At 41.8% G+C, this 26203-nt stretch overlaps 1 protein-coding gene across 7 annotated transcripts in view; it reads right to left on the reverse strand.

The window, feature by feature from the left end:
- Nucleotides 1–26203, reverse strand: part of Uggt2 (UDP-glucose glycoprotein glucosyltransferase 2) — a 166053-nt gene that overhangs the window by 126487 nt on the left and 13363 nt on the right. For 5 of the 7 annotated variants that reach the window (XM_063274902.1, XM_063274904.1, XM_063274906.1 and 2 more), the window contains exons 6-10: nt 20258–20354; nt 17924–18020; nt 10601–10701; nt 6932–7031; nt 5293–5353 (exon numbers count right to left, since the gene is read on the reverse strand). In XM_063274902.1, the coding sequence (XP_063130972.1) occupies nt 5293–5353; nt 6932–7031; nt 10601–10701; nt 17924–18020; nt 20258–20354 (456 nt within the window). Of the gene's footprint in view, nt 1–5292; nt 5354–6931; nt 7032–10600; nt 10702–17923; nt 18021–20257; nt 20355–22756; nt 22816–26203 lie in introns of all 7 variants that reach the window. The other 2 variants (XM_063274905.1, XM_063274903.1) reach the window with 2 other exon arrangements.

Genomic DNA, 26203 nt, shown 5'->3' on the forward strand with positions numbered 1-26203 from the left:
ATGTGTGAGCCCTGTGTGCCAGCGAACTGCCTCTAATGGGGATGGTTTCATTAACTACGAAGTGACACTGCTGCCCTTGCACAGCTCACCACCTTACACAGTTCTAGCTTACCTTACACATTGGTACACACGAGTGAGCAAGCCTTACTCTGGACAGATGCTGCTGTGGGGCTCTTCTGAAGTACAGCAGAGAAAACTCACCTTTTGGAGTTCTCTGCTTGTAGACTGTTAACAGATGGCACTGCACTCAGCCTCCTTCTCCAACAACGGTCTGCGCGGGCTCTCCCTCTCCCCCTCAGACATCCTCCCTCTGTCTCTGAGAGACACTACCTCTCCTTGCACATGATTTCTTGGAAGTCTTCCGTCCCCTTTAGTGACTTGGAATGTTGTAACATGACAAACTGTCACGTGCTGTTTGCACTTTCGAATATGGACTCTGGGAACATAAAGGCTCCCCTGCGTCATCCTCACACATGTTTATCTCAGGTGTTCTCCAAGAGTCTCTCTCTGCTCAGGGGCATGGTGGCCTTAACTAAAGGAAGGAGCACAGCACCAGCTAAGACTGTAGGAGCATCTGCCTTGGAGACCGTCCAGAAAGTAAATCACGCAGAATGTGTGTGACAGCAGCAGGGTGGCGGAAGCTCATCTCCAAAGATGCTCTGCTAGATGGTCTCGGTCACGACCCCAGCAGGCCGCTTCAGCAACACTTCTCCAGCTATTGCTTCTTGACTTGTAAGTAATTTGACAATGATCTACTATCTACCTGCTAGGCACTGGAAGCACCCAATTAAGACTGGTGTTTTGCTATTTGGTTCAGGATTCATGTTTTAAATCATGTGTATGTTTGACTGTCTGTGTATCTGTATGTGTGCCTGTTGCCTGTGCATCTGTATGTGCACCTGTTGCCTATGCATCTGTATGTGTGCCTGTTGCCTGTGCACCTGTATGTGCACCTGTTGCCTGTGCACCTGTATGTGCACCTGTTGCCTGTGCACCTGTATGTGCACCTGTTGCCTGTGCACCTGTAGCCTGTGCATCTGTATGTGCACCTGTTGCCTGTGCACCTGTATGTACACCTGTTGCCTATGTATCTGTATGTGCGCCTGTTGCCTGTGTATGCCAGGAGAGGGGTGGGCCCCTCAGAGCTGGAGCTATAGCTTGTTGGGAGCAGTCTGACATGTTTGTTAGGAAGAAAACACAGGTCATCTGCAAGGACAGTGTGCTCTCTTTGCCACTGACCATCTCCCTAGCTCCTGCTGCTGGTATTACTTCCTTGTACTGTACTTACTGCATCTGTAAAACCCCAGCTCACTCAAAATGTAAGGGACGGTAGCATGGCTCACTCTCTGGACAGAACTTAGTTTCAGTTCTTCCCACAACACCCCTTTAATCTTATGAAATCTTCTAGCTCCCCAGCTCAAATGACCACAAGGAAAAATGTTCTGATGGCAAAGAGAACAACTCGATCTCAAATGTATGAAGCTGCGGACGCCTGGCACTTCCTTTCCTCTCCTTTTCTATCTTGTCTTCCTTCTTACTGCAGATGATCTTACAAAAACACGTTTCAAAAAGAAACTCTCAAAAGAATCAGTGAGCAAAGCACAAAAGGGGGCAATAACACAACCTAGCTAGTTGTGTGGTCACTGAATGTTGACAAGACGACCAGTGTGGCTGACCAGACTAGACGACCCGAGTGACCGACTAGTCTAGCATCCTATCTAGCCCAATTCTCTGCTCACCTCCATTACTAAAGGAATACATACAAGCTTGTCTACTTTCCTTGCAGCTAGCTATGTGCACAGCACATATCTGGGTCCATGGTCTCTGTCCAAGTCTGCTGAAGTACTTGTTATTAACATTAATGTGGTTACTAATATTCTTTTGGACTCCTTGTCTCTGAGCACAGACAGAAGCCTGGAGCTGCTGCTGCCATCTTACTATGCAGAAGGCAGTTGGTGTCTTATAAACACATCCTGACACCAGAGCCATAGCATCAGTGATAGAGATTGTAAGACATCTTTCATGTGAGAAAAATTAACACTGTTTAGGGCCTTGAGTCTGATATTATATTACTTAAGACAGAAACCATTATAAGACATGGAGCTAGGCTATGACCATTATCACAAGTACCAACATACGCCCTTAAGTACTAACATGATTTGTATAATGTGATGTTTAAATGTTAACAGACCATATTCAATAGTCTTATCAAACTGTTGACCAACTAGGTTTTACTCGCTATAGAATACTAGGGATATTATAGTAGTCTGGCACTAGTTTATTCTTTCTAAACCTCAGAACTAGCAATAAAAACAGGTTAACTGTATTATGTTGTATGGTGGGCAAAGTGCTACTGAGGCAGCAAGTCCAGAAGGTAGGGCAATGTAGCCACCAGCTGTACTGGTCTATCTGTATAGTGCAGTGCATTCTCTATGTTAGCGTGTGTACTGTAGTGCGCTCTCTGTTAGTGTGTGTACTGTAGTGCGCTCTCTATGTTAGCGTGTGTACTGTAGTGCACTCTCTGTTAGCGTGTGTACTGTAGTGAGCGCTCTATGTATAGGGTGTATAGTGCAGTGCATTCTCTATGTTAGCGTGTGTACTGTAGTGCGCTCTCTATGTTAGCGTGTGTACTGTAGTGCACTCTCTATGTTAGCGTGTGTACTGTAGTAAGCTCTCTATGTATAGAGTGTATAGTGCAGTGCGCTCTCTATGTTAGCGTGTGTACTGTAGTGCGCTCTCTATGTTAGCGTGTGTACTGTAGTGCGCTCTCTATGTTAGCATGTGTACTGTAGTGCACTCTCTATGTTAGCATGTGTAGTGTAGTGCACTCTCTATGTTAGCGTGTGTACTGTAGTGGGCTCTCTATGTTAGCGTGTGTACTGTAGTGCGCTCTCTATGTTAGCCTGTGTACTGTAGTGCGCTCTCTATGTTAGCGTGTGTACTGTAGTGCACTCTCTATGTTAGCGTGTGTACTGTAGTAAGCTCTCTATGTATAGAGTGTATAGTGCAGTGCGCTCTCTATGTTAGCGTGTGTACTGTAGTGCGCTCTCTATGTTAGCCTGTGTACTGTAGTGCGCTCTCTATGTTAGCATGTGTACTGTAGTGCACTCTCTATGTTAGCATGTGTAGTGTAGTGCACTCTCTATGTTAGCGTGTGTACTGTAGTGGGCTCTCTATGTTAGCGTGTGTACTGTAGTGCGCTCTCTATGTTAGCATGTGTACTGTAGTGCGCTCTCTATGTTAGCGTGTGTACTGTAGTGCACTCTCTATGTTAGCGTGTGTACTGTAGTGAGCTCTCTATGTATAGAGTGTATAGTGCAGTGCACTCTCTATGTTAGCATGTGTACTGTAGTGCGCTCTCTATGTTAGCGTGTGTACTGTAGTGCGCTCTCTATGTTAGCATGTGTACTGTAGTGCACTCTCTATGTTAGCATGTGTAGTGTAGTGCACTCTCTATGTTAGCGTGTGTACTGTAGTGGGCTCTCTATGTTAGCGTGTGTACTGTAGTGCGCTCTCTATGTTAGCGTGTGTACTGTAGTGCGCTCTCTATGTTAGCATGTGTACTGTAGTGCACTCTCTATGTTAGCATGTGTAGTGTAGTGCACTCTCTATGTTAGCGTGTGTACTGTAGTGGGCTCTCTATGTTAGCGTGTGTACTGTAGTGCGCTCTCTATGTTAGCATGTGTACTGTAGTGCGCTCTCTATGTTAGCGTGTGTACTGTAGTGCACTCTCTATGTTAGCGTGTGTACTGTAGTGAGCTCTCTATGTATAGAGTGTATAGTGCAGTGCACTCTCTATGTTAGCATGTGTACTGTAGTGCGCTCTCTATGTTAGCGTGTGTACTGTAGTGCGCTCTCTATGTTAGCATGTGTACTGTAGTGCACTCTCTATGTTAGCATGTGTAGTGTAGTGCACTCTCTATGTTAGCGTGTGTACTGTAGTGGGCTCTCTATGTTAGCGTGTGTACTGTAGTGCGCTCTCTATGTTAGCGTGTGTACTGTAGTGCGCTCTCTATGTTAGTGTGTGTACTGTAGTGCGCTCTCTATGTTAGCGTGTGTACTGTAGTGCGCTCTCTATGTTAGCGTGTGTACTGTAGTGCACTCTCTATGTTAGCATGTGTACTGTAGTGCGCTCTCTATGTTAGCGTGTGTACTGTAGTGCGCTCTCTATGTTAGCGTGTGTACTGTAGTGCACTCTCTATGTTAGCATGTGTACTGTAGTGCGCTCTCTATGTTAGCATGTGTACTGTAGTGTGCTCTCTATGTTAGCGTGTGTACTGTAGGGCACTCTCTATGTTAGCATGTGTAGTGTAGTGCACTCTCTATGTTAGCGTGTGTACTGTAGTGGGCTATGTTAGCGTGTGTACTGTAGTGTGCTCTCTATGTTAGCGTGTGTAGTGTAGTGCGCTCTCTATGTTAGCGTGTGTACTGTAGTGCGCTCTCTATGTTAGCGTGTGTAGTGTAGTGCGCTCTCTATGTTAGCGTGTGTAGTGTAGTGCACTCTCTATGTTAGCGTGTGTACTGTAGTGCGCTCTCTATGTTAGCGTGTGTACTGTAGTGCACTCTCTATGTTAGCGTGTGTACTGTAGTGTGCTCTCTATGTTAGCGTGTGTAGTGTAGCACACTATATTTGGGGGTATAGTGCAGTGCGCTCTCTATGTGTACAGTGTATAGTGTAGTGCGCTCTCTATGTTAGCGTGTGTACTGTAGTGCGCTCTCTATGTTAGCGTGTGTAGTGTAGCACACTATATTTGGGGGTATAGTGCAGTGCGCTCTCTATGTGTACAGTGTATAGTGTGGAAGTATAAAGCTGAATTTTTTTTGTACTTAATTGGCTTTTAAAATAATTTCAAATAATGTATTTTGATTATATCTTCCTATCCCGCAACTCCTCCTCTTTCTAACTGCTTACCCACCCAACCTCGTGTTCTTTCAAAAAACAATGCCAACAAAAGACAAGATTCAAAAAATGCCAAATCAAAACAAATGAACAATGACAACAAATGCCCAAAGACAGAAAAATATGAAACCAAACCAAAAAAAGATAAAGAAAAAGAAAACAAAAGAGAGAAGAGAAAAGAGAAAAGCACATCTTTCATTTCCTCCTGACTCCCGAGCACAGGGCCTGCCTTGGAGGGAGTGTGTTTACACTCTCAGGGTTACTCCATTGAAGAACCGCACCTTCTCCCTTTGAACTATTTTAACAATCAAAAAGCACTAACATTGCTTTTTATTAAAGCAGAAGATCTAAGCTGTGAAAAAGTGAAATTGTTAAATAAGGTGTAAGCAAACCTTCTGGTTTTCCTGTATTTCTTTTCTCAGTAGCTCATTTACAGCAATCCTGGTGAGAGATCTGGGAGAACAAGCAGGACACTTAATAACAGAAGCATCACTGCTGCCTTAAGTAAGTGCTTACGAACAACCAAGGGGTCACAGGAACACAACACTTACTTTCCAAATCCTTCAGGACATTTCTGTAGCCTTTTTGAGAATGGTTCTGCATTTTGACACTGTGTTCCATCAACATGAAATAAAGACTCCAAATGCCACCTCTTGCCACTACAGGCATCAGGAGTTATCATAGCATGATTACCACTACTTTTGTTTCCAAAACACTCAATTATATAAGAATTTTGATTAAACTGGGAATTATAGTCATCCTTTGGTAAAAATGAGAAATTTATTTATTGGTTTCCTAAAAAAAAATCTGTGCCTGGTAGTTATGGTCCTTATTAAAAATGGTTTGAAACTGCATATAATCCACACATGTTAGTATATATTATAAACAACACATATAAACTATTTAGATTATGTTCTATTCTCTTATGGAAATGGTTGGCACCCTCATTATTTAAAATAATTGTAAGGAGGTTATCTGTTCAACTTCGATGAGGAGACTATTAATCTTTGAGTATTTTCCAAATGTAGTTCATCAAATTTTTAGATAAGGAAGAATGATTACATCAACTTATAACAAAAAAATTATAAACTTTTTGTTTTCAGGGGACATAAAATGTATTTGGGATCTCTGGTGTCTCACAGATACTATTTATCTATCTTTCGAATGTAAAGTTACCTTCATTTAATAATCCTTATCTGAACTATAAGTAAATGGACCATATAGTATATTTGAGGGAAATGATGTAGCACCCACTCCTCAAAAAGATGGGACAAGAGAACAGGCTATTCGCTGCTCCAGCTCTTGGAAAAGTCTGTGTTATGCACACTTGCAACTTTTGTCTTAACGTAAGTTTATAATTAAATATTAATTTTCCATTACTTATAACATTGTATTTGGTCATTTCTAAACAAAACACAGATACATCAGAGTTGTACTCTCTTGTAAGTTCTCGTAAAATCTGAAATTGTATTCTGGTCACCATGCATATACAAATGACTTACATATTGAAATGAAAAGTATGTTTAATGCAACAATCAGCATTTTCTGGAAATGGTTCAAATTACATGTCTTATTAGCAATAAACATTACATAAAACACTTTATACATTTGAAAGATTACTGATTCTGTAATCCAAAACATAAAAAAATGGTTTGGCAGTACTGTGAGCACTGATTGCTTCTTTAGAATAATAACTTTTATTTTCTTCAATAGAACAATGAAAAATATTTTCTTATTATTTTTGATCAAAAATATATTAGAATTCTTACTAAATTCTTATTAAATAATTTTTAAAATATTTTTTCTTTTTCTTTAACCTCTAATTCAACAGTTCTCTTTGTAGTATATTATACATGTATATACAATCTAACGGTTTACTCTAATGGAGACTATACATAAACAATGACGAATCCTGAATTTTGGAAAGCTACATATGCTAGATCTGATGTCTTCATTTTATGAAATCGGTTATTCTCATAGAGTTCACTAAATGAGATCTGCTTAGAATTACATCAATAAACTTGAACATACCTGGCTTTTACAGGAAAGTTCTGTGAAATATCTTTCATTAACTTTATGGCATCATAAACAGGAGTGGAAGCTATTCGAGAGGCTGCTTGAAAACTAAGATCTGGAAGAAAAAACATCGCCAGGACATCATGTCTAATATTGCAGCTTTAGACACTTCCACTCAATACAACTACTGTGCTCAGGGTTTCTTCACACACACACACACACACACACACACACACACACACACACACACACAAACGCATGCTAACTGCATTGTATTTAGCATTTTAAAAATTTTACATGGAAAGCTTCCTCCTTAAGTTAAATTAGAGTATGACTTAGTCTTTTATGAAGGAATGAGTGATTTAATACTCATTTGGTTTCCCAAAATTAAAATATAATATCAAACAGACTCATGCAAACACAGATATTATGGCTTCTGTCATAAAACAGGACTACTTTACCTAGACTCAGGTTGAGTAAAATACAAAAGCTTTAATGAGAAGAGAAACCAGAGGAGCCCATGAATATCATGGATGTTGCTAGACTCTTCTGTAGTACAGCCACAGATAAGGTCCCCATGTTCCAGCAAATAATCTCACCTGTGCCCACGTGAACGATATAACTAAACTTAATGGGATGGACACATGTGCTCACGCACACACACACCACACACACCGTAACACACACACACACACATACACACACAGCACACACACCATAACATACACCATAACATATATACACCACACACCATAACACATCACACCATAACACACACATACACACCACACATGCCATAACACACAACACACCATAACACACACACCACACACACCATAACACACATACCATAACACACACACACACAGCACACACACAACATACACCATAACATATATACACCACACACCATAACACATCACACCATAACACACACATACACACCACACATGCCATAACACACAACACACCATAACACACACACACCACACACACCATAACACACACACACACATACCACACATACCATAACACACACACATACATACACATACCACACACACCTTAACATACCCCATAACATATATACACCACACACACCATAACACAACACACCATAACATATACATACACACCACACATGCCATAACACACAACACACCATAACACACACACACATACACACACCACACATACCATAACACACACACACCATAACACAACACACCATAACACACACATACATACCACACATGCCATAACACACACCACACCATAACACACACACACATACACACACACACACCACACACCATAACACACACACACACACCATAACACAACACACCATAACACACACATACATACCACACATGCCATAACACACACCACACCATAACACACACACATACACACACACACACCACACACCATAACACACACACACACCATAACACATGCACACACACACACACACACACACACACACAGACTACTTGGAGAAGAAGGGCTTCAGTGGAAGGGTGGAGTGGAAATAACTAACACTCACTTTATACATGTGTGAAATGGTTAAAGAATAAATATGTTTTTAAAACAGTTACAGGGATAGGGATATTGGTGAGTAGCAGAGCGCTGGCCTTTCATAGGAAGGAAACATCTATGTGGTTCACAATAGCTGCTCTCAGGTATGTTAGAGGCAGTCATCATCAGCTCATTGTTCTCAAGTGTAACAGAGACTTTTAAAGCCAAGTGCTTCCCTGCTGAGTCATGCTTTGCTGAGTCACGCTGCCTGTAGCATCTTACTAGAAAGTCTTGACTTCTTAAATAGTAGTTAACAGATCCACTCTGAAACAACGAGGCTACATTTATTCTCATGCTCTCCCTGTAAACATGTGGGTCAGTTGAAGGCAAAGCCTAACTAGATATGCAGTTAGGCGTCTCCCGGGGAGGCATCATCTAAGCGACTAGGGTCTGCATTCCAGCTATATCAAGTACTAGCTGAATTACTCAAATATGATCAAAAGCCTATGAAGTAGACTTAAACTTGATTGTGTATGATGCACTATAAGAATTAGGGTGAATAAAAAAAAGTCCTTCACTTATTAATTAGCATATCAAACTGGTAAGTATTTTTTTATAAGATGGGAGAAGGCTTCATCTTCAGAAGCTTAATATGAAAGTAAAATAGGATAGCTTATATGAAAAGGTTCTGCCAAGAATTTCAGGTCAAATGTAAAATAGTTTTGCGTTATATATGCTATTTTGCCAAGAAAATTCTTTTGAATAGCCTTTTAACTGTGGCATGCAGACCCCTCAGCTATAGCTGGGCGTGGGGAAAACAAGGGAGACTGCAAGAGCACGCACATGGCTTCTGGAGCGATGGAGATGCTCTGCCATTGCCCGTGGTAACGGCTGCAGAACTGCCAACACCAGACCTCAGCTCAGACGGAAGCCATATCAGGGGTGAACCACGTCTTAATGAAGCTGTTGTATTAGCGTGTGTATGACATGTATGACATGAGGAAGGTGTGCATACAAATGACACCTGCCCATACCTGCTAAGCCAATTCAACCACTACAGAAGGAAAGCTATAAACTGAAAGTAAGGAAGGGTCGGTCCAATCCTGGTCACACAACCTTGGGTTTTGGTTCAATTAATGCACAGAAACTCCTAGGTTTAGAGCTGCTTGTCTTTTCACTTGAAATTTGCCATGAAAAATCTGGCAAAAAAAACACAAAATGGTCTGAGGCCAAATCTACCAAAGGGTCAGTGAGCTAACTCGGCGAGGACTCCGCCTTTGGCCGACCTGACTATCTGAGTCCAACACCCCTTGCTGGGGGAGCCTTTTACTCTGAATCAAGTTGTGTCACTGTATTTTTAATTGATACTTCTGTGCCAGCATGCTAGCCGTGTGGTAGGTCGTGGGCAAGAGAGTTGGTTAAGTTAAATGATCCAGCTGCTAGCAAAAGGCCTAAGCTCTAATACTAGAAGCCTGCCTGGTCTATTTATGCTGCTGCTGGGTCTGAGAAATTACAGCTATGCTCACTCTCCAAAAGTAAAATTTGGTTTTAAACTCTCTTAATTTAACAGAACTTTTGTGAGGATTGTAGGTTTTAATTAATTTAAATTAATTCTTCTTGGCAGTTTCCTCCGTGTGGCTATGAACTGTTATCGTTTCCACCCTTCACTGTCTGCCATCCCACTTCAGACTCAGTGCTTTCTCTTCCAGCTCCCCTTCTGCTTTCAGGCCTCTGCTGTTTGACGCTGTCTGCTCCAGTCGGCGTGGTGGAAGGAGCACAAATGGGAGGTTGGTTTTCAGAACATGGGCCACTCACTAGAGACTGATCCATGGGAGAATGTCATCACCTTCAGGAGATTCTCTGCTGGTCTACAACTCTTTGGAAAGCCTTTGGCCTTAAACTCAGAATCATCCTCCTGCCTCGGCTTCTCAATTGCCAAAGTTACAGGCATGGGCCATCACCCCAGCATTTTAAATCAATACAACAAACTTTGAAGTGGGCAGTAGTATTTGAGAAAGTAAATACGTTTGTACTTTTAGAATGACAGTATCAAATAGCCATGTTTCATATAATTCTTAAAGTGTGATGATGTTTTAATTTACACTGCATATCCATTTATAGCTTCATAATTAATTATGGTCTTTTATAAAGTGTACACCATACCTTGTAATTCCCAGACCTTCAAAGGTGTCATTTCTTTGCTGCTCTCAATCAGGTACTTTTGGAATATTGTCAGATTCTCTTTAAGATCTGAATATATTTCTCTGCATCAGAACATTAAGTAATGTTAATTTTCACCATTTAATACAAATTATGATAAAAGCAGTATACTTTTGAATCTTTCCTGTAATTAGAAAGAGGCTAATAATGCAGAATTAAGCTAATAAATTGTGATACAGCTATAGTCATTGAATTTAATGAAGAAGATATATCACACACACACACACACTCTCTCTCTCTCTCTCTCTCACATCTCCTTTTAAAATACATAAAACAAAAAATCTGGAAGAATGTATCCTTAACTATAATGCAACCTATAAAAGATGCAAGGCAGAAGATTACCAATTTTTACATTTTTTAAAAATTTCAGTCATTTTAAGTATTGCTTCTATATTTTAAAACAGAAACCACTCTACAACCACAGACGATGCTTCTCATAGCCAACCTTCACTTGGTCCTAGCTAAAAGGCCAAAGAGATTCTTCTTATGCAACCTCAGTTTGTCCTATTTCTTCATAGTTTCACCTCTGACTTACATAAAAAGCTCAAATAAGGGAACGTTGTCCCATGTTAAGCATGCAAAAGCATCGTTTAGAAGGTCAAACAATAATGTAGTCAAATGGCATTTTACTATACACATCGTATTATCGTTATCTTTCCTGTATTGCTAAAGAAATCAAGCACTGTAGCCTTTCTTGTTTAGACAGAAAAGTCTTTTGATTTATTTATTTTTACAAGCTTGTGTATACTAGCAAAACACCAAGAATCACTGAGTATATTGAAATGTAGATAAAAGGAAAGTTTTTTTCTGATAGTAGGACAAACTTCTATTTCAAGTATTTATTTTAAGGAAGGACAAAAGCACACAATTATTCTATCCATGAATGAGTGACACATACACTGTTGCTGTAATCCCTGTCTGTGAATTCTGGGGAGCCCCTCCTCCATTTCTGTTTTGTTTTTAGGGTCTTTTTTTTATGTTTCTGTTTTATCTTGCTAGTTGATATTGTGTTTAGATATTAAATAGCCCCAAATTGAAATTTCTATGTCTAAGAAAAAGTTTATTAAAATGGAGAGAAGATTTATTTATGATGCAATGGTGGTGAGGTCTCATCAAGTAGACTGGCTGGCCAATTAACAGCAAGGACACTCTTGCGGTGCAGTGCCTCCCCAGTACTGGACTACAAGAGCACGAGACACTCCCTAGGGTAGGGCAGGAGGGTGGCTCGAACATGCTCTTATATAAGAAGTTTAACGTGTCTCCTTCTGTTGACCTCATTGCTCACCCTTGCCCATATGCAAGGAGAAGGAGGGAGGAGGGAGGAGGGAGGAGGGATGGAGGGAGGGAGGGAAAGACGGACAGATTGAAGGACTGAAAGACGAAGCATTCGTGTGGGCCAGTCTAGGGATGCATCTTTGGTCACAGAGACAGGAATGGGGCCCTCAGATAGCAAAGGGTAGTTAGCTGGCACAGTGAAGCAGCATCTGTCTCGTGCCTTGATGGTCGCACTCTCCAGTGTTTCTTCCACCATCCTCCCTCCTGAGTCATGAGTGGAACAAGACGTGGCCAACTAAAGGATGGTGTGGGGGACAGTAAGGACGGTGACAAGGTGTAACAGGTCTCCTCCAGGATTGCCACCCACTATAACTGTGTTGAGAGGTGTTATCAGGAGGGTGTTCTTTGGGAAGGGAGGAAGCAGAGGACTGTGCTCTCATGAGTGGGTGAGCACCTTACATAGGGTCTACGGATGCACTGCCTAAGTGCCATTCTTCCTTTATTCTTTCTGTCACCTGAGGGGACAATGTTCTTCCCCTCTGAAAGGCATGCAAACTGTCACCACCCTAATTTTAGACTTTCTGCCCCCAGAACTAGATTTCTGCTTTTGCTAACATGTCCATCCTCAGATATTCCATTAGTAGCACAAATGCACTAAGACAGCAGGGCCTCCAAACAAGATCCATCACCATGTGACCCCATGACTGTGGTTTTATTTGGTGAGAGGATGTTTGCAGATGCAATTGGTTGAAAAAGAGGTCATGATGGTTGCAGGACATTCTAGACCAACAGTGGTATCCTTCCTGAGAAGAGGGAAATTTGAAATCGAAGACACTGACATAGAAGTAAGAGAGCCATGCAGACTTCTCTCTCCCAGAACTAGAAGCAAATTAATTTCTCTAATTTTCAGTTTTCCAGTGTATGAGTCCAGTTAGTAACCATACTAGTACAGACTGTATTGGTATTTAGTGATAATAGCACTTTGTGTGTGTGCAAACACATGCGTGCGGGTGCCCTGTGCAGTGTAGATGTGGTAGCTGTGTGTTACACACGTGTGTGCCTTGTGCAGTGTAGATGTGGTAGCTGTGTGTTACACGTGTGGGTGCCCTGTGCAGTATAGATGGGGTAGCTGTGCGTCTGTTTTGAGATGAGGCATGTGACAGACCTGGATCTCAACAGGGGACTGGCTGGCTAGTAAGCTCCTTGAGGCTGATGTCACGTCATGTGGATGATGTCACACCACGTGTTTGTGCTTTCTCAGCAAGCATTTTACAGACTGACCTATCTACCCAGCTCTTAGAACAATAGTTTATACTGATTTTGTTTTGTTTTTACCAATTCAAGAAACATATGTACTACATCATATAATACTTCAAGACAAAGAATTTTTGTTTTGAAAAGAGTAACTGAGTTGCTGTGGAAGAACTCTGTGAATAGTTCCCCTTTTATTAAATAATTTAGAATTCCAAAAGATACTTGAAGGCATGCAATTTATTCTCACATAAAGTTATAAACAAAATTAGAGGAAATATAGATTCCAACATATTACAACACAGTGAGAAGTGGAATAAAATCATATTTTGTCAATTAAATACATATTTTACTTATTTATTTGAAAGCTATATTAATAGTATTTTGTGTGGCTAAGTGCTAAAAATAGAATCCAGCAATAGCTCCCCAATGCAGCAGCATCTGCAGAGTGTTACTCTTGCCCTCAATCATTATCTTAGTCACAAGGTCAGCAACTTCAGTGCCTTAAGAATATTTGCAGTACTAAGAGCTAATGGTGTTAATAAAAACATCCTTTTAGCTTTGCCTGCTTATGAGACTCATAAACCCCCGTCCTATGTTAGAGTCTGCACACACAGCACTATGGCTGGCCTTACCCATGGTAACACTGCACACACAGCACTATGGATGCCCTAGGCATGGAAACACTGCACACAGAGCACTATGGCTGCCCTAGGCATGGTAACACTGCACACATGATAACACAGAGAGGAATTTCTAGTCTATTCTTTATCTTCAAGCAGAGCGGCAATACTGGAGAGGCATATTTTCATTATTGAAAGGTTACTTATATGAATAAATTAATACATAAAATTAAGAGTAGATGTTAAAAGGAGTTAACATGGCAATCTAGGACAAGAAAACTTGGGTAAAATATTCTCTTCTTATAGAACATAAATTTCAAGATTATTCATGATTTTTGTAAACCATTAAAACTGTGTCAAGTACTATAAACTATTTTGTTATTAGCTCACATTATTAACAGAACGTTTATTTTAAAAGTCATCTTTTACACATGCATGGGGTAGAGTATACATGTGTGGTGTATGTATGTGGTAAACACAGGTGTGGGAGGGTGTTCACATATGGAGGCCAGGAAGACATCACGTCTTTTGCTCTCTCAGTCTGCCCCATTCCTTGACAAGATCTTTGTTCTGGCCTGGACCTAGGCTGACAGTCAGTTAGACCCAGTACTCCTTATATCCTGCCCCACAGCACCAGGCTACAGAAGCCTATGGGGCAGGCCTGGCTTCTTCCATGGGTAAAATGGGATTGAAATTCAGGTCCTCATGCTTGGACAATGAGCACTCCTTACCACTGAGGCACTGCCCAAGCCTCTCTAGTCTCCATTTGTAAAAAACATTAATACAATGTTAATTATTATAAACTGTTGTAAAGGTTTGTTATGACAATATAGTCTCCATATTCAAATCGTCTTCAGTATGCATTCATCCTTATAAACATATGCACATACGTTTATTCAAGTATGTAACAACTGTAATTCAGAAAGGGACAGCACCACAGGGTGCACATGACTGTGGGTGTGGTGGTGTGAACAAGAATGGGCCCCCATAGGCTCATGTATTTGAATGCTTAGTCACCAGGGAGTACCACTACTTGAGAAGGATTAGAAGGGGAGGTGAGGCCTTCTTGAGTAGGCGTGGCCTTCCTGGGGGAAGTGTGTCACTAGGGTGTGCTTTGAGGTTTCAAAAGCCCATGCCATGCCCACTGTTGTTCTCTCTCTGCCTACAGATTGGGATGTGGCTCTCAGCTCCTTCTCCAGCACCACCTGCCTGCTGCCATGCTCCCCACCATGATAGAAATGGACTAAGCCTCTGAAACCCTAAGTACCAAATAATGCTGTCTTTTATGTTTCTGTGGCCATGGTGTCTCATCACAGCAACTGATCAGTGCAGGACTGTGAAACGGCCACTGGGTTATTTGACAACCGATTCACTGGATTATCATGCTTATTGTTTCACACTTTCAAGGTTTACCTAATTCTATAAAATTTGGGGCTTTGTTTATAGAACCATTTTTTTCTGATTAAAAGGAGAGAAATACACATTAAATTGTGACCCAAGCACGGGGTTGGGGGTTTAGCTCAGTGGTAGAGCGCTTGCCTAGGAAGCGCAAGGCCCTGGGTTCGGTCCCCAGCTCCGAAAAAAAAAAGAACCAAAAAAAAAAAAATTGTGACCCAAGCACAAGTTGTCAAAAGTTCCAAATTTCTATTTTACAAATTTCCTGAGGAATGCCCTACAATATTAGAAATAAAATTCAAACTGTCAATCTAGACACAACAGTAAATTGAATATGTTTCAACTTTAAAGATTAATAAGAAATTAAACATCGATACTACATAATTTAATACAATGAAAATGTTTCAAAAACTAACAAAATATAGCAAGAAAACAAGCAAAGATCAAGAATAAGCAACTAAGTGAAGAAACTCAAAGTCTAATGAGGACACAGAAGAAAGTTAAACCTTGCAGCAAACTGTCAAGAGCTGACCGTTCCTAAGTTCAAACAAAATGTGTCGGCCTAGTGCAATAGTTGTAAAGAAAAGAATCATTTTACTCATTGACAAACATTAAAAGCAGCATGCTGTTATTACAGTTCTAAAGCACAGAATCATGTGTAGATGTGGCAGTAAATTTTAGGCTGTAGACTTATAAATATGAACCAAAGTTAAAGGATTACAAGTCTGAGATATCAAGTCTGAGAGCTGTGCCAAGACCAAGTGGAATGTGTGAGTGAGCCATACAGACCCTCAACAGCATGTGGGGAGAGGCCCATGCGGGCAGGGCTCTCACGGTGGAAACGCACAATACAGGTCCACTGTGCACAACAAACACTGCGTGGGCAGTCACTCTAGCCCTAGAGCATGTGCAGGAAGCTTGGAGACATACCCGCCAAGGAATGACGGCAATGACGGTCGTCTCCTAGCTGGAGTCATGATGATTAGAAATCTTTGTGGTTTTAGAGTTTGCTTTCTCTTCCTTTTTGATATTAACTATCTGTTATTTCTTTAATAAATAAACACGCACGAGACTGTGTGTGTCCTTGCTACTTTTGTGTCAACTTGACACAAAGTAGAGTCATGTGAGAGGAAGGGCCTCAATTAAGAAAATGACTCAATAAAATCCAGATGTGAGGCATGTTATCAGTGATTAATGGGGGAGGGCCCAGCCCGTGGCGGGTGGGGCCATCCCTGGACTGGAGGTCCTGGGTTCTATGAGAAAGCGGGCTGAGCAAGCCATGAGGAGTAAGCCAGTAAGCAACACGCCTCGGTGGCCTCTGCATCAGCCCCTGCCTCCAGGCCCCTGCCCTGTGTGAGCTCCTGTCCTGCCTTCTGCTGATGATGAACAGGGACGTGGAAGCTTGAGCCAAGTAAAGCCTTTCCTCCCCAAGCCGCTCCGTCACGGTGTTTACCCCAGTGACAGAACTGGAAACTAAGGCAGTGTGTGTGAGGAAGGGCACGTGCCCACAGAGGACAGTGTGTGTGAGGAAAGGGCACGTGCCCACAGAGGACAGTGTGTGTGAGGGAAGGGCACGTGCCCACAGAGGACAGTGTGTGTGAGGAAGGGCACGTGCCCACAGAGGACAGTGTGTGTGAGGGAAGGGCACATGCCCACAGAGGACAGTGTGTGTGAGGGAAGGGCACGTGCCCACAGAGGACAGTGTGTGTGAGGAAAGGGCACGTGCTCACAGAGGACAGTGTGTGTGAGGAAAGGGCATGTGCTCACAGAGGACAGTGTGTGTGAGGAAAGGGCACGTGCTCACAGAGGACAGTGTGTGTGAGGAAAGGGCATGTGCTCACAGAGGACAGTGTGTGTGAGGAAAGGGCACGTGCTCACAGAGGACAGTGTGTGTGAGGGAAGGGCACGTGCCCACAGAGGACAGTGTGTGTGAGGAAAGGGCACGTGCCCACAGAGGACAGTGTGTGTGAGGAAGGGCACGTGCCCACAGAGGACAGTGTGTGTGAGGAAAGGGCACGTGCTCACAGAGGACAGTGTGTGTGAGGAAAGGGCACGTGCTCACAGAGGACAGTGTGTGTGAGGAAAGGGCACGTGCTCACAGAGGACAGTGTGTGTGAGGGAAGGGCATGTGCCCACAGAGGACAGTGTGTGTGAGGAAAGGGCACGTGCCCACAGAGGACAGTGTGTGTGAGGAAAGGGCACGTGCCCACAGAAGACAGTGTGTGTGAGGGAAGGGCACGTGCCCACAGAAGACAGTGTGTGTGAGGAAAGGGCACGTGCTCACAGAGGACAGAGTGTGTGAGGAAAGGGCACGTGCCCACAGAGGACAGTGTGTGTGAGGAAAGGGCACGTGCCCACAGAGGACAGTGTGTGTGAGGGAAGGGCACGTGCCCACAGAGGACAGTGTGTGTGAGGGAAGGGCACGTGCCCACAGAAGACAGTGTGTGTGAGGGAAGGGCATGTGCCCACAGAAGACAGTGTGTGTGAGGGAAGGGCACGTGCCCACAGAGGACAGTGTGTGTGAGGAAAGGGCACGTGCTCACAGAGGACAGTGTGTGTGAGGGAAGGGCACGTGCCCACAGAAGACAGTGTGTGTGAGGAAAGGGCACGTGCTCACAGAGGACAGAGTGTGTGAGGGAAGGGCACGTGCCAACAGAGCGCCGAACGAACCGCTTTCACAGAAAAGTGCCACACGAAATCAATTTCATTTCTATTCACTCACTTCAGTTTCCCAAAAAGAAATCCTTGAACTTCATCTGCTCCGGTCTCATTTTCTACAGTGGCATCAGTCGTAGCTACATTAAAGGAAAAATAAATATCTGTACATTGGGGAAAGAACATAGAACTCTCAGTAAAATGAATTCTGGTTGCTTTACTTGTCTTTCATGCACAAGGTTAACATGTGTGCGTGTATGTGTATATACATAATCCAAAATAAATGTGCATTCTTTTTAAAAACAGGCTTAGATCATTACATACTGTATAACCATAATGAATATTATATAAATTACTTTATAGCAACTCTACTTTATATGCCAAACTGATAAGAAACAGGACCCACAATAACTCATGGTTTATGCTTTCCGATCTCATGGTAGATCTGTACGCTTATAAATCTGAGGGTTTTCACAATTCAAGCAATCTTAAAGGATCTCAAAGGGTCTTTAGACAGACATTTATGACCTTATAAAACAGCAGTATATTTGTTATACTCATTTCCTGTCTTCTACCCACAGTGCAGGGGTGGACTGTGGGAGGGTGTAAGGGCTTGCCCTTCATCATGAGTACACACAGCGACCATGCTGTCCCCCTGTGCAGCCCTGGGTCCCGACTATATGCAGAAACGCAGGATGCTCGGATTTAGTTATGTGCTAGCAAAGTATCTGCTGCATTCAATCCCTGTTCTCTACCTGGATTTCTGATGGGATAAATGTCAGGAAATAGACACTACTGATAAATACCACAGGCAATGGGAAATGAGAAAGACAGATGGACAACTTTAATAAAGAAAGCAAACGGCTCTAAGGAAAGGCACAGAAATGTGAGGGCTAGAAAGGGAAAAGCAGACCTTGGGCATCTAGAAACTGAGTCTCCCAGCTCGGGAGAATTGGCAACTAGCCGCTGGGAAGTGGGGTCAGCTGTCTTTTAGGGTATTCCAGTAGAAGGCCGTACGTCCAGAATACAGACTGCTCTAAAGTTTTCTTGACGAGGAAACAATTTGAGTGCATAGAGAAGGAGGTGTACATCTCAGAAGAGTTGGGGAATGAGATGAATAATTGAAACAGACTCCATGGAATTCTCAAAAAACTAACCAAGTTTTATTTTTGGTGTTTTCCTTTTTAAAGAATGTCCCAAGTCTTTGCCACAGATGAGACATCTGTATCAAAGTGCTGCCACCCCAAGGGCAGTAAACACGGCAGAACGGCGAGGGGAGGAGGTAAGTGCTGCTGATGAGGAGAGCTAGGAAGTCCTCAGCTCTGTAAAGGGCACGGCTGTCACACAGAAACTCACTGGAGCCTGCAGTCACCTGCACAAGAGGAAGCTTCACAGAAGCGCCGGCATGCCTCACGCCCAGCTCACAGCTATAAGTGATGGATGTCATCATCATATGTTGAGCGACAGTCACCTTTCTTTGAGGGGGAATGACCACTAGTAAGTGGCCTAGCATACCCTAGCAGATAACATCACACTCGTGTGCAGGCATGTTTTTGTACACTGCAAAGTTTGCCCTTGTGTTATTCAAATGCTGATTTCTCTGCCCTCATATCTTGTTTCAATCTGTTCACAGCGTTGTAATGCTTATATCAAGAATTTCCTTGCTCAAGTTTATGCAAAGAGTTCTTACCATTTATTCTCTGCCTTGCCAATAAATGGTAATCACCTGATGGCTGGGCAGAATGGAGAACAGTGTGCAATGTCTACTATGTAGCATGTAGAGAACAGAGAGAGGAGGGGGAGGGAGAAGGAAGAGGGGAGGGGAGAAGGGGAGAGAGAAGAGTAGAATGAAGAAGGGAGGGAGAGATTGATTGATTGATTGATTGATTGATTGATATCTGCCAGGATAGAGGAACTGGACCTATGAGAAAGGGATCCAGAGAGAGATGGTGAAAAGCACCTGAAGCCCAAAGATCTGGTGATCAATAATAACATGCAAGTATCATGGGATGGGATGGGATGGGATGGGATGGGATGGGATGGGATGGGAGGAAGCCAGACTAGCATAGGGGGTTAAGGTAGAGCATTTAACTGCTTAGCTATTGAGGTGTATCTTGAGATAAATCTTGGTTTCTCTGTGTGCTTATTGGGGACTATCATAAGATAAAAATTACGCCACTGGATTAATTCACTGCTTTTATATTAAAATAATTACTTTCCACATGTGCATGTGGGAAGCACTAATGGATGGACGAAATGGGTTATACACAAAAAGCAAAGGATGTTGAGTTAAGAGGAACATGTGCTGGGGAGAAGGGGGAGGCAACCAAATACATTATGTATTAATAAAAGTGTCAGAGAACAGAAGAAGGAAGCCTTAGCTAAACATTTAAAATCTTACCTTTAATTTGGATATCATCCAATGCCTTGTATTCTGTATCTTTAATTGCCAGCTCCACTCCATAGCCAGATAAGTACATTTTTCTTGAGCTTGGTTTCTGTTCAAATACATTTATTTCAGAAAAAGAAGAAACATTTAGTTAAACATCTTGCTTTAAATTTATGTAACTGTAGCATGCCGTATTAGGATACTCTAGCAAATTACTCACACCGGAGGCACATGTGTGTGCGTGCCTATTTACTAGATGCAAAGGTTTGAACCCAGTGCCTTGCAAGTGCTAGGCAAGTATTCTAGATGAAGCTACAGCTCCTGCCCAACACAAATGCTCTTAACCACCATGAAATATTATTACACTGTGGGGGACACTTACGTTCACCACAGTCTACGAAAGAACCAAAATTTTGTTGAGGACACCTTCCTAATGGAAACGTAGCTATGACCCTTTAGTAGTCTCACTTGCTTCTCATTTGTTAGGTAGCGAGTTCCAGGACAACCAGAGAGTGAGCAAAAATAAACAATAAAACGTTGAGACTAGAGACAGATGGACAGACATACATACAGACAGACAATAAAGCACTCAGTGCTTAGGAAAGCCTGTTCAGCTCTTTCTTCAGATTCCTTGATGAATAAAGTATTTCAAATGTCACAAATTAACACTTGTGACCTAATATTTATATTATCTGAATTCTAGTAGCTAATTTTCTTCTGGGAAGGGACAATATAAAATGTGTGTCTAGAGATTCCAGCAATAAGCAAGGCAAATCCTGTGTCACTCTGTAAGAGGCACCGCGGATGAACACATGACCGTAAGAAGTCTTTTTCCTTCTCTCCATCGGAAACTCCTGCGGCTGGGCTGCAGTCGCCAGCATTGGCTTTACTCCAGGTAGGAAGCTAGTTTTAATGACTCGGCACGCACTGCATTCTTAGAGGCAGCCATGTGTCTTTGCCTAACATACGTTTGCACAGTGACAGTTCGATATGCCTGCACACCGCTTTTGTCTCCACTCGTGCTTCTCTTAGGCTTACAATTAGGCATGTCAGCAGAGAGCCTTCTCCCAGCCTGTTTATTTCCAAATCAGAAAATGTATGAACAGCCTTTGGATACACAGGAATGAAAACTGCTGCTCACACTAAAATTTAACTCAGGAATGACGCAAATGAAACATGTAGCAACTGAGTTATTTACAAATGCACTGACAGGAAATGTCTTAGAGGTTCCAGCTCCACACAGCTACCCCAAAACAACACTGCAGCTGTGGGCTTGGGGACCTGAAGTCAGGAGGCCACACATCTTGTCAGAGTTCATAAAGGAAATGCTATGCCACAAAACCAGTGTCTAGTATCGTACAGCAAAGTTACTGGCTCCTGTAGAATAAAAGAAAGGTGCTTATTCAATGTCTGTGTACTTTCTTCTTTGGACAAGGATTAAAATCAAAACTGATTTGTGAGAAACCAAGATATTCCACGACAAACCCAAATTTACACAATATCTTTCTACAAATCCAGCCCTACAAAGGATAATAAATGGTAAAGCCCAACATAAGGAGGAAAGCTACACCCTAGAAAAAGCAAGAAACTAATTGTCTTGCAACAAAACAAAGAGAATGAAAGCACACAAACATAACCTCACATCCAAATATGAATATAACAGGAAGCAATAATCACTATTCCTTAATATCTCTCAACATCAATGGACTCAACTCCCCAATAAAAAGACACAGATTAACAAACTGGATACGCAACGAGGACCCTGCATTCTGCTGCCTACAGGAAACACACCTCAGAGACAAAGACAGACACTACCTCAGAGTGAAAGGCTGGAAAACAACTTTCCAAGCAAATGGTCTGAAGAAGCAAGCTGGAGTAGCCATTCTAATATCAAATAAAATCAATTTCCAACTAAAAGTCATCAAAAAAGATAAGGAAGGACACTTCATATTCATCAAAGGAAAAATCCACCAAGATGAACTCTCAATCCTAAATATCTATGCCCCAAATACAAGGGCACCTACATATGTAAAAGAAACCTTACTAAAGCTCAAAGCACACATTGCACCTCATACAATAATAGTGGGAGATTTCAACACCCCACTCTCATCAATGGACAGATCATGGAAACAGAAATTAAACAGTGATGTCGACAGACTAAGAGAAGTCATGAACCAAATGGACTTAACAGATATGTATAGAACATTCTATCCTAAAACAAAAGGATATCCCTTCTTCTCACCACCTCATGGTACTTTCTCCAAAATTGACCATATAATCAGTCATAGTCATAAAACAGGCCTCAACAGATATAGAAAGTTAGAAATAATCGCATGTGTCCTATCAGACCACCACAGGCTAAAGCTGGTCTTCAATAACAATAAGGCAAGAACACCCACATATACGTAGAAATTGAACAATGCTCTACTCAATGATAACCTGGTCAAGGAAGAAAGAAAGAAAGAAATTAAAGACTTTTTAGAATTTAATGAAAATGAAGGTACAACATACCCAAACTTATGGGACACAATGAAAGCTGTGCTAAGAGGAAAACTCATAGTGCTGTGTGCCTGCAGAAAGAAACAGGAGAGAACATTTATCAGCAGCATGACAGCACACCAAAAAGCTCTAGAACAAAAAGAAGCAAATACACCCAGGAGGAGTAGAAGGCAGGAAATAATCAAACTCAGAGCGGAAATCAACCAAGTAGAAACAAAAAGGACCATAGAAAGAATCAACAGAACCAAAAGTTGGTTCTTTGAGAAAATCAACAAGATAGATAAACCCTTAGCCAGACTAACGAGAGGACACAGAGAGTGCGTCCAAATTAACAAAATCAGAAATGAAAAGGGAGACATAACTACAGATTCAGAGGAAATTCAAAAAATCATCAGATCTTACTATAAAAACCTATATTGAACAAAACTTGAAAATCTTCAGGAAATGGACAATTTCCTAGACAGATACCAGGTATCGAAGTTAAATCAGGAACAGATAAACCAGTTAAACAACCCCATAACTCCTAAGGAAATAGAAGCAGTCATTAAAGGTCTCCCAACCAAAAAGAGCCCAGGTCCAGACGGGTTTAGTGCAGAATTCTATCAAACCTTCATAGAAGACCTCATACCAATATTATCCAAACTATTCCACAAAATTGAAACAGATGGATCACTACCGAATACCTTCTACGAAGCCAAGCCACAATTACTCTTATACCTAAACCACACAATGACACAACAAAGAAAGAGAACTTCAGACCAATTTCCCTTATGAATATCGACACAAAAATACTCAATAAAATTCTGGCAAACCGAATCCAAGAGCACATCAAAACAATCATCCACTATGATCAAGTAGGCTTCATCCCAGGCATGCAGGGATGGTTTAATATACGGAAAACCATCAACGTGATCCATTATATAAACAAACTGAAAGAACAAAACCACATGATCATTTCATTAGATGCTGAGAAAGCATTTGACAAAATTTAACACCCCTTCATGATAAAAGTCCTGGAAAGAATAGGAATTCAAGGCCCATACCTAAATATAGTAAAAGCCATATACAGCAAACCAGTTGCTAACATTAAACTAAATGGAGAGAAACTTGAAGCAGTCCCACTAAAATCAGGGACTAGACAAGGCTGCCCACTCTCTCCCTACCTATTCAATATAGTTCTCCAAGTACTAGCCAGAGCAATCAGACATCAAAAGGAGATCAAGGGGATACAGATCGGAAAGGAAGAAGTCAAAATATCACTATTTGCATATGATATGATAGTATATTTAGGTGATCCCAAAAGTTCCACCAGAGAACTACTAAAGCTGATAAACAACTTCAGCAAAGTGGCTGGGTATAAAATTAACTCAAATAAATCAGTAGCCTTCCTCTACACAAAAGAGAAACAAGCCGAGAAAGAAATTAGGGAAATGACACCCTTCACAATAGTCATGAATAATATAAAATACCTCAGTGTGACTTTAACCAAGCAAGTAAAAGATCTGTATGATAAGAACTTCAAGCCTCTGAAGAAAGAAATTGAAGAAGATCTCAGAAGATGGAAAGATCTCCCATGCTCATGGATTGGCAGGATTAATACAGTAAAAATGGCCATTTTACCAAAAGCGATCTACAGATTCAATGCAATCCCCATCAAAATACCAATCCAATTTTTCAGAGAGTTAGGTAGAACAATCTGCAAATTCATCTGGAATAACAAAAAACCCAGGATGCTAAAACTATCCTCAACAATAAAAGGACTTCTGGGGGAATCACTATCCCTGAACTCAACCAGTATTACAGAGCAATAGTGATAAAAACGGCATGGTATTGGTACAGAGACAGACAGATAGACCAATGGAATAGAATTGAAGACCCAGAAATGAACCCACACACCTATGGTCACTTGAGTTTTGACAAAGAAGTCAAAACAATCCAATGGATAAAAGATAGCATTTTCAACAAATGGTGCTGGTTCAACTGGAGGTCAGCATGTAGAAGAATGCAGATCGATCCATGCTTATCACCCTGTACAAAGCTTAAGTCCAAGTGAATCAAGGACCTCCACATCAAACCAAATACACTCAAACTAACAGAAGAAAAAGTGGGGAAGAATCTTGAACACATGGGCACTGGAGACAATTTCCTGAACAAAATACCAATGGCTTATGCTGTAAGATCAAGAATTGACAAATGGGATCTCATAAAACTACAAGGCAAAGGCAAAGGACACTGTAATTAGGACAAAACAGCAACCAACAGATTGGGAAAAGATCTTTACCAATTCTACAAAACTGATAGAGGGCTCATATCCAAAATATACAAAGAACTCACGAAGTTAGACAGCAGGGAGACAAATAACCCTATTAAAAAAGGGGTTCAGAGCTAAACAAAGAATTCACAGCTGAGGAATGCCATATGGCTGAGAAGCACCTAAAGAAATGTTCAACATCTTTAGTCATCAGGGAAATACAAATCAAGATAACCCTGAGATTTCACCTCACACCAGTGAGAATGGCTAAGATCAAAAACTCCAGTGACAGCAGATGCTGGCGAGGATGTGGAGAAAGAGGAACACTCCTCCATTGTTGGTGGGATTGCAGACTGGTAAAACCATTCTGGAAATCAGTCTGGAGGTTCCTCATAAAATTGGACACTGCACTACCTGAGGACCCAGCTATACCTCTCTTGGGCATATACCCAAAAGATGCCCCAACATATAAAAAAGACACGTGCTCCACTGTGTTCATCGCAGCCTTATTTATAATAGCCAGAAGCTGGAAAGAACCCAGATGCCCTTCAACAGAGGAATGGATACAGAAAATGAGGTACATCTACACAATGGAATATTACTCAGCTATCAAAAACAATGACTTTATGAAATTCATAGGCAAATGGAGGGAACTGGAAAATATCATCCTGTGTGAGGTAACCCAATCACAGAAAAACACACATGGTATGAACTCATTGATAAGTGGCTATTAGCCCAAATGCTCGAATTGCCCTAGATCCATAGAACACATGAAACTCAAGAAGGATAACCAAAATGCAAGTGCTTCACTCCTTCTTTAAAAGGGGAACAAGAATACCCTTGGGAGGGAATAGGGAGGCAAAGTTTAGAACAGAGGCAGAAGGAACACCCATTCAGAGCCTGCCCCACATGTGGCCCATACATATACAGACACCCAATTAGACAAGATGGATGAAGCAAAGAAGTGCAGGCCGACAGGAGCCGGATGTAGATCTCTCCTGAGAGACACAGCCAGAATACAGCAAATACAGAGGCGAATGCCAGCAGCAAACCACTGATCTGAGAACGGGATCCCCGTTAAAGGATTCAGAGAAAGAACTGGAAGAGCTTGAAGGGGCTCGAGACCCCAAAAGTACAACAATGCCAAGCAACCAGAGCTTCCAGGGACTAAGCCACTACCTAAAGACTGTACATGGACTGACCCTGGA

Source organism: Rattus norvegicus, chromosome 15, assembly GCF_036323735.1.
Source record: "Rattus norvegicus strain BN/NHsdMcwi chromosome 15, GRCr8, whole genome shotgun sequence".
Classification (NCBI taxonomy): domain Eukaryota; kingdom Metazoa; phylum Chordata; class Mammalia; order Rodentia; family Muridae; genus Rattus; species Rattus norvegicus.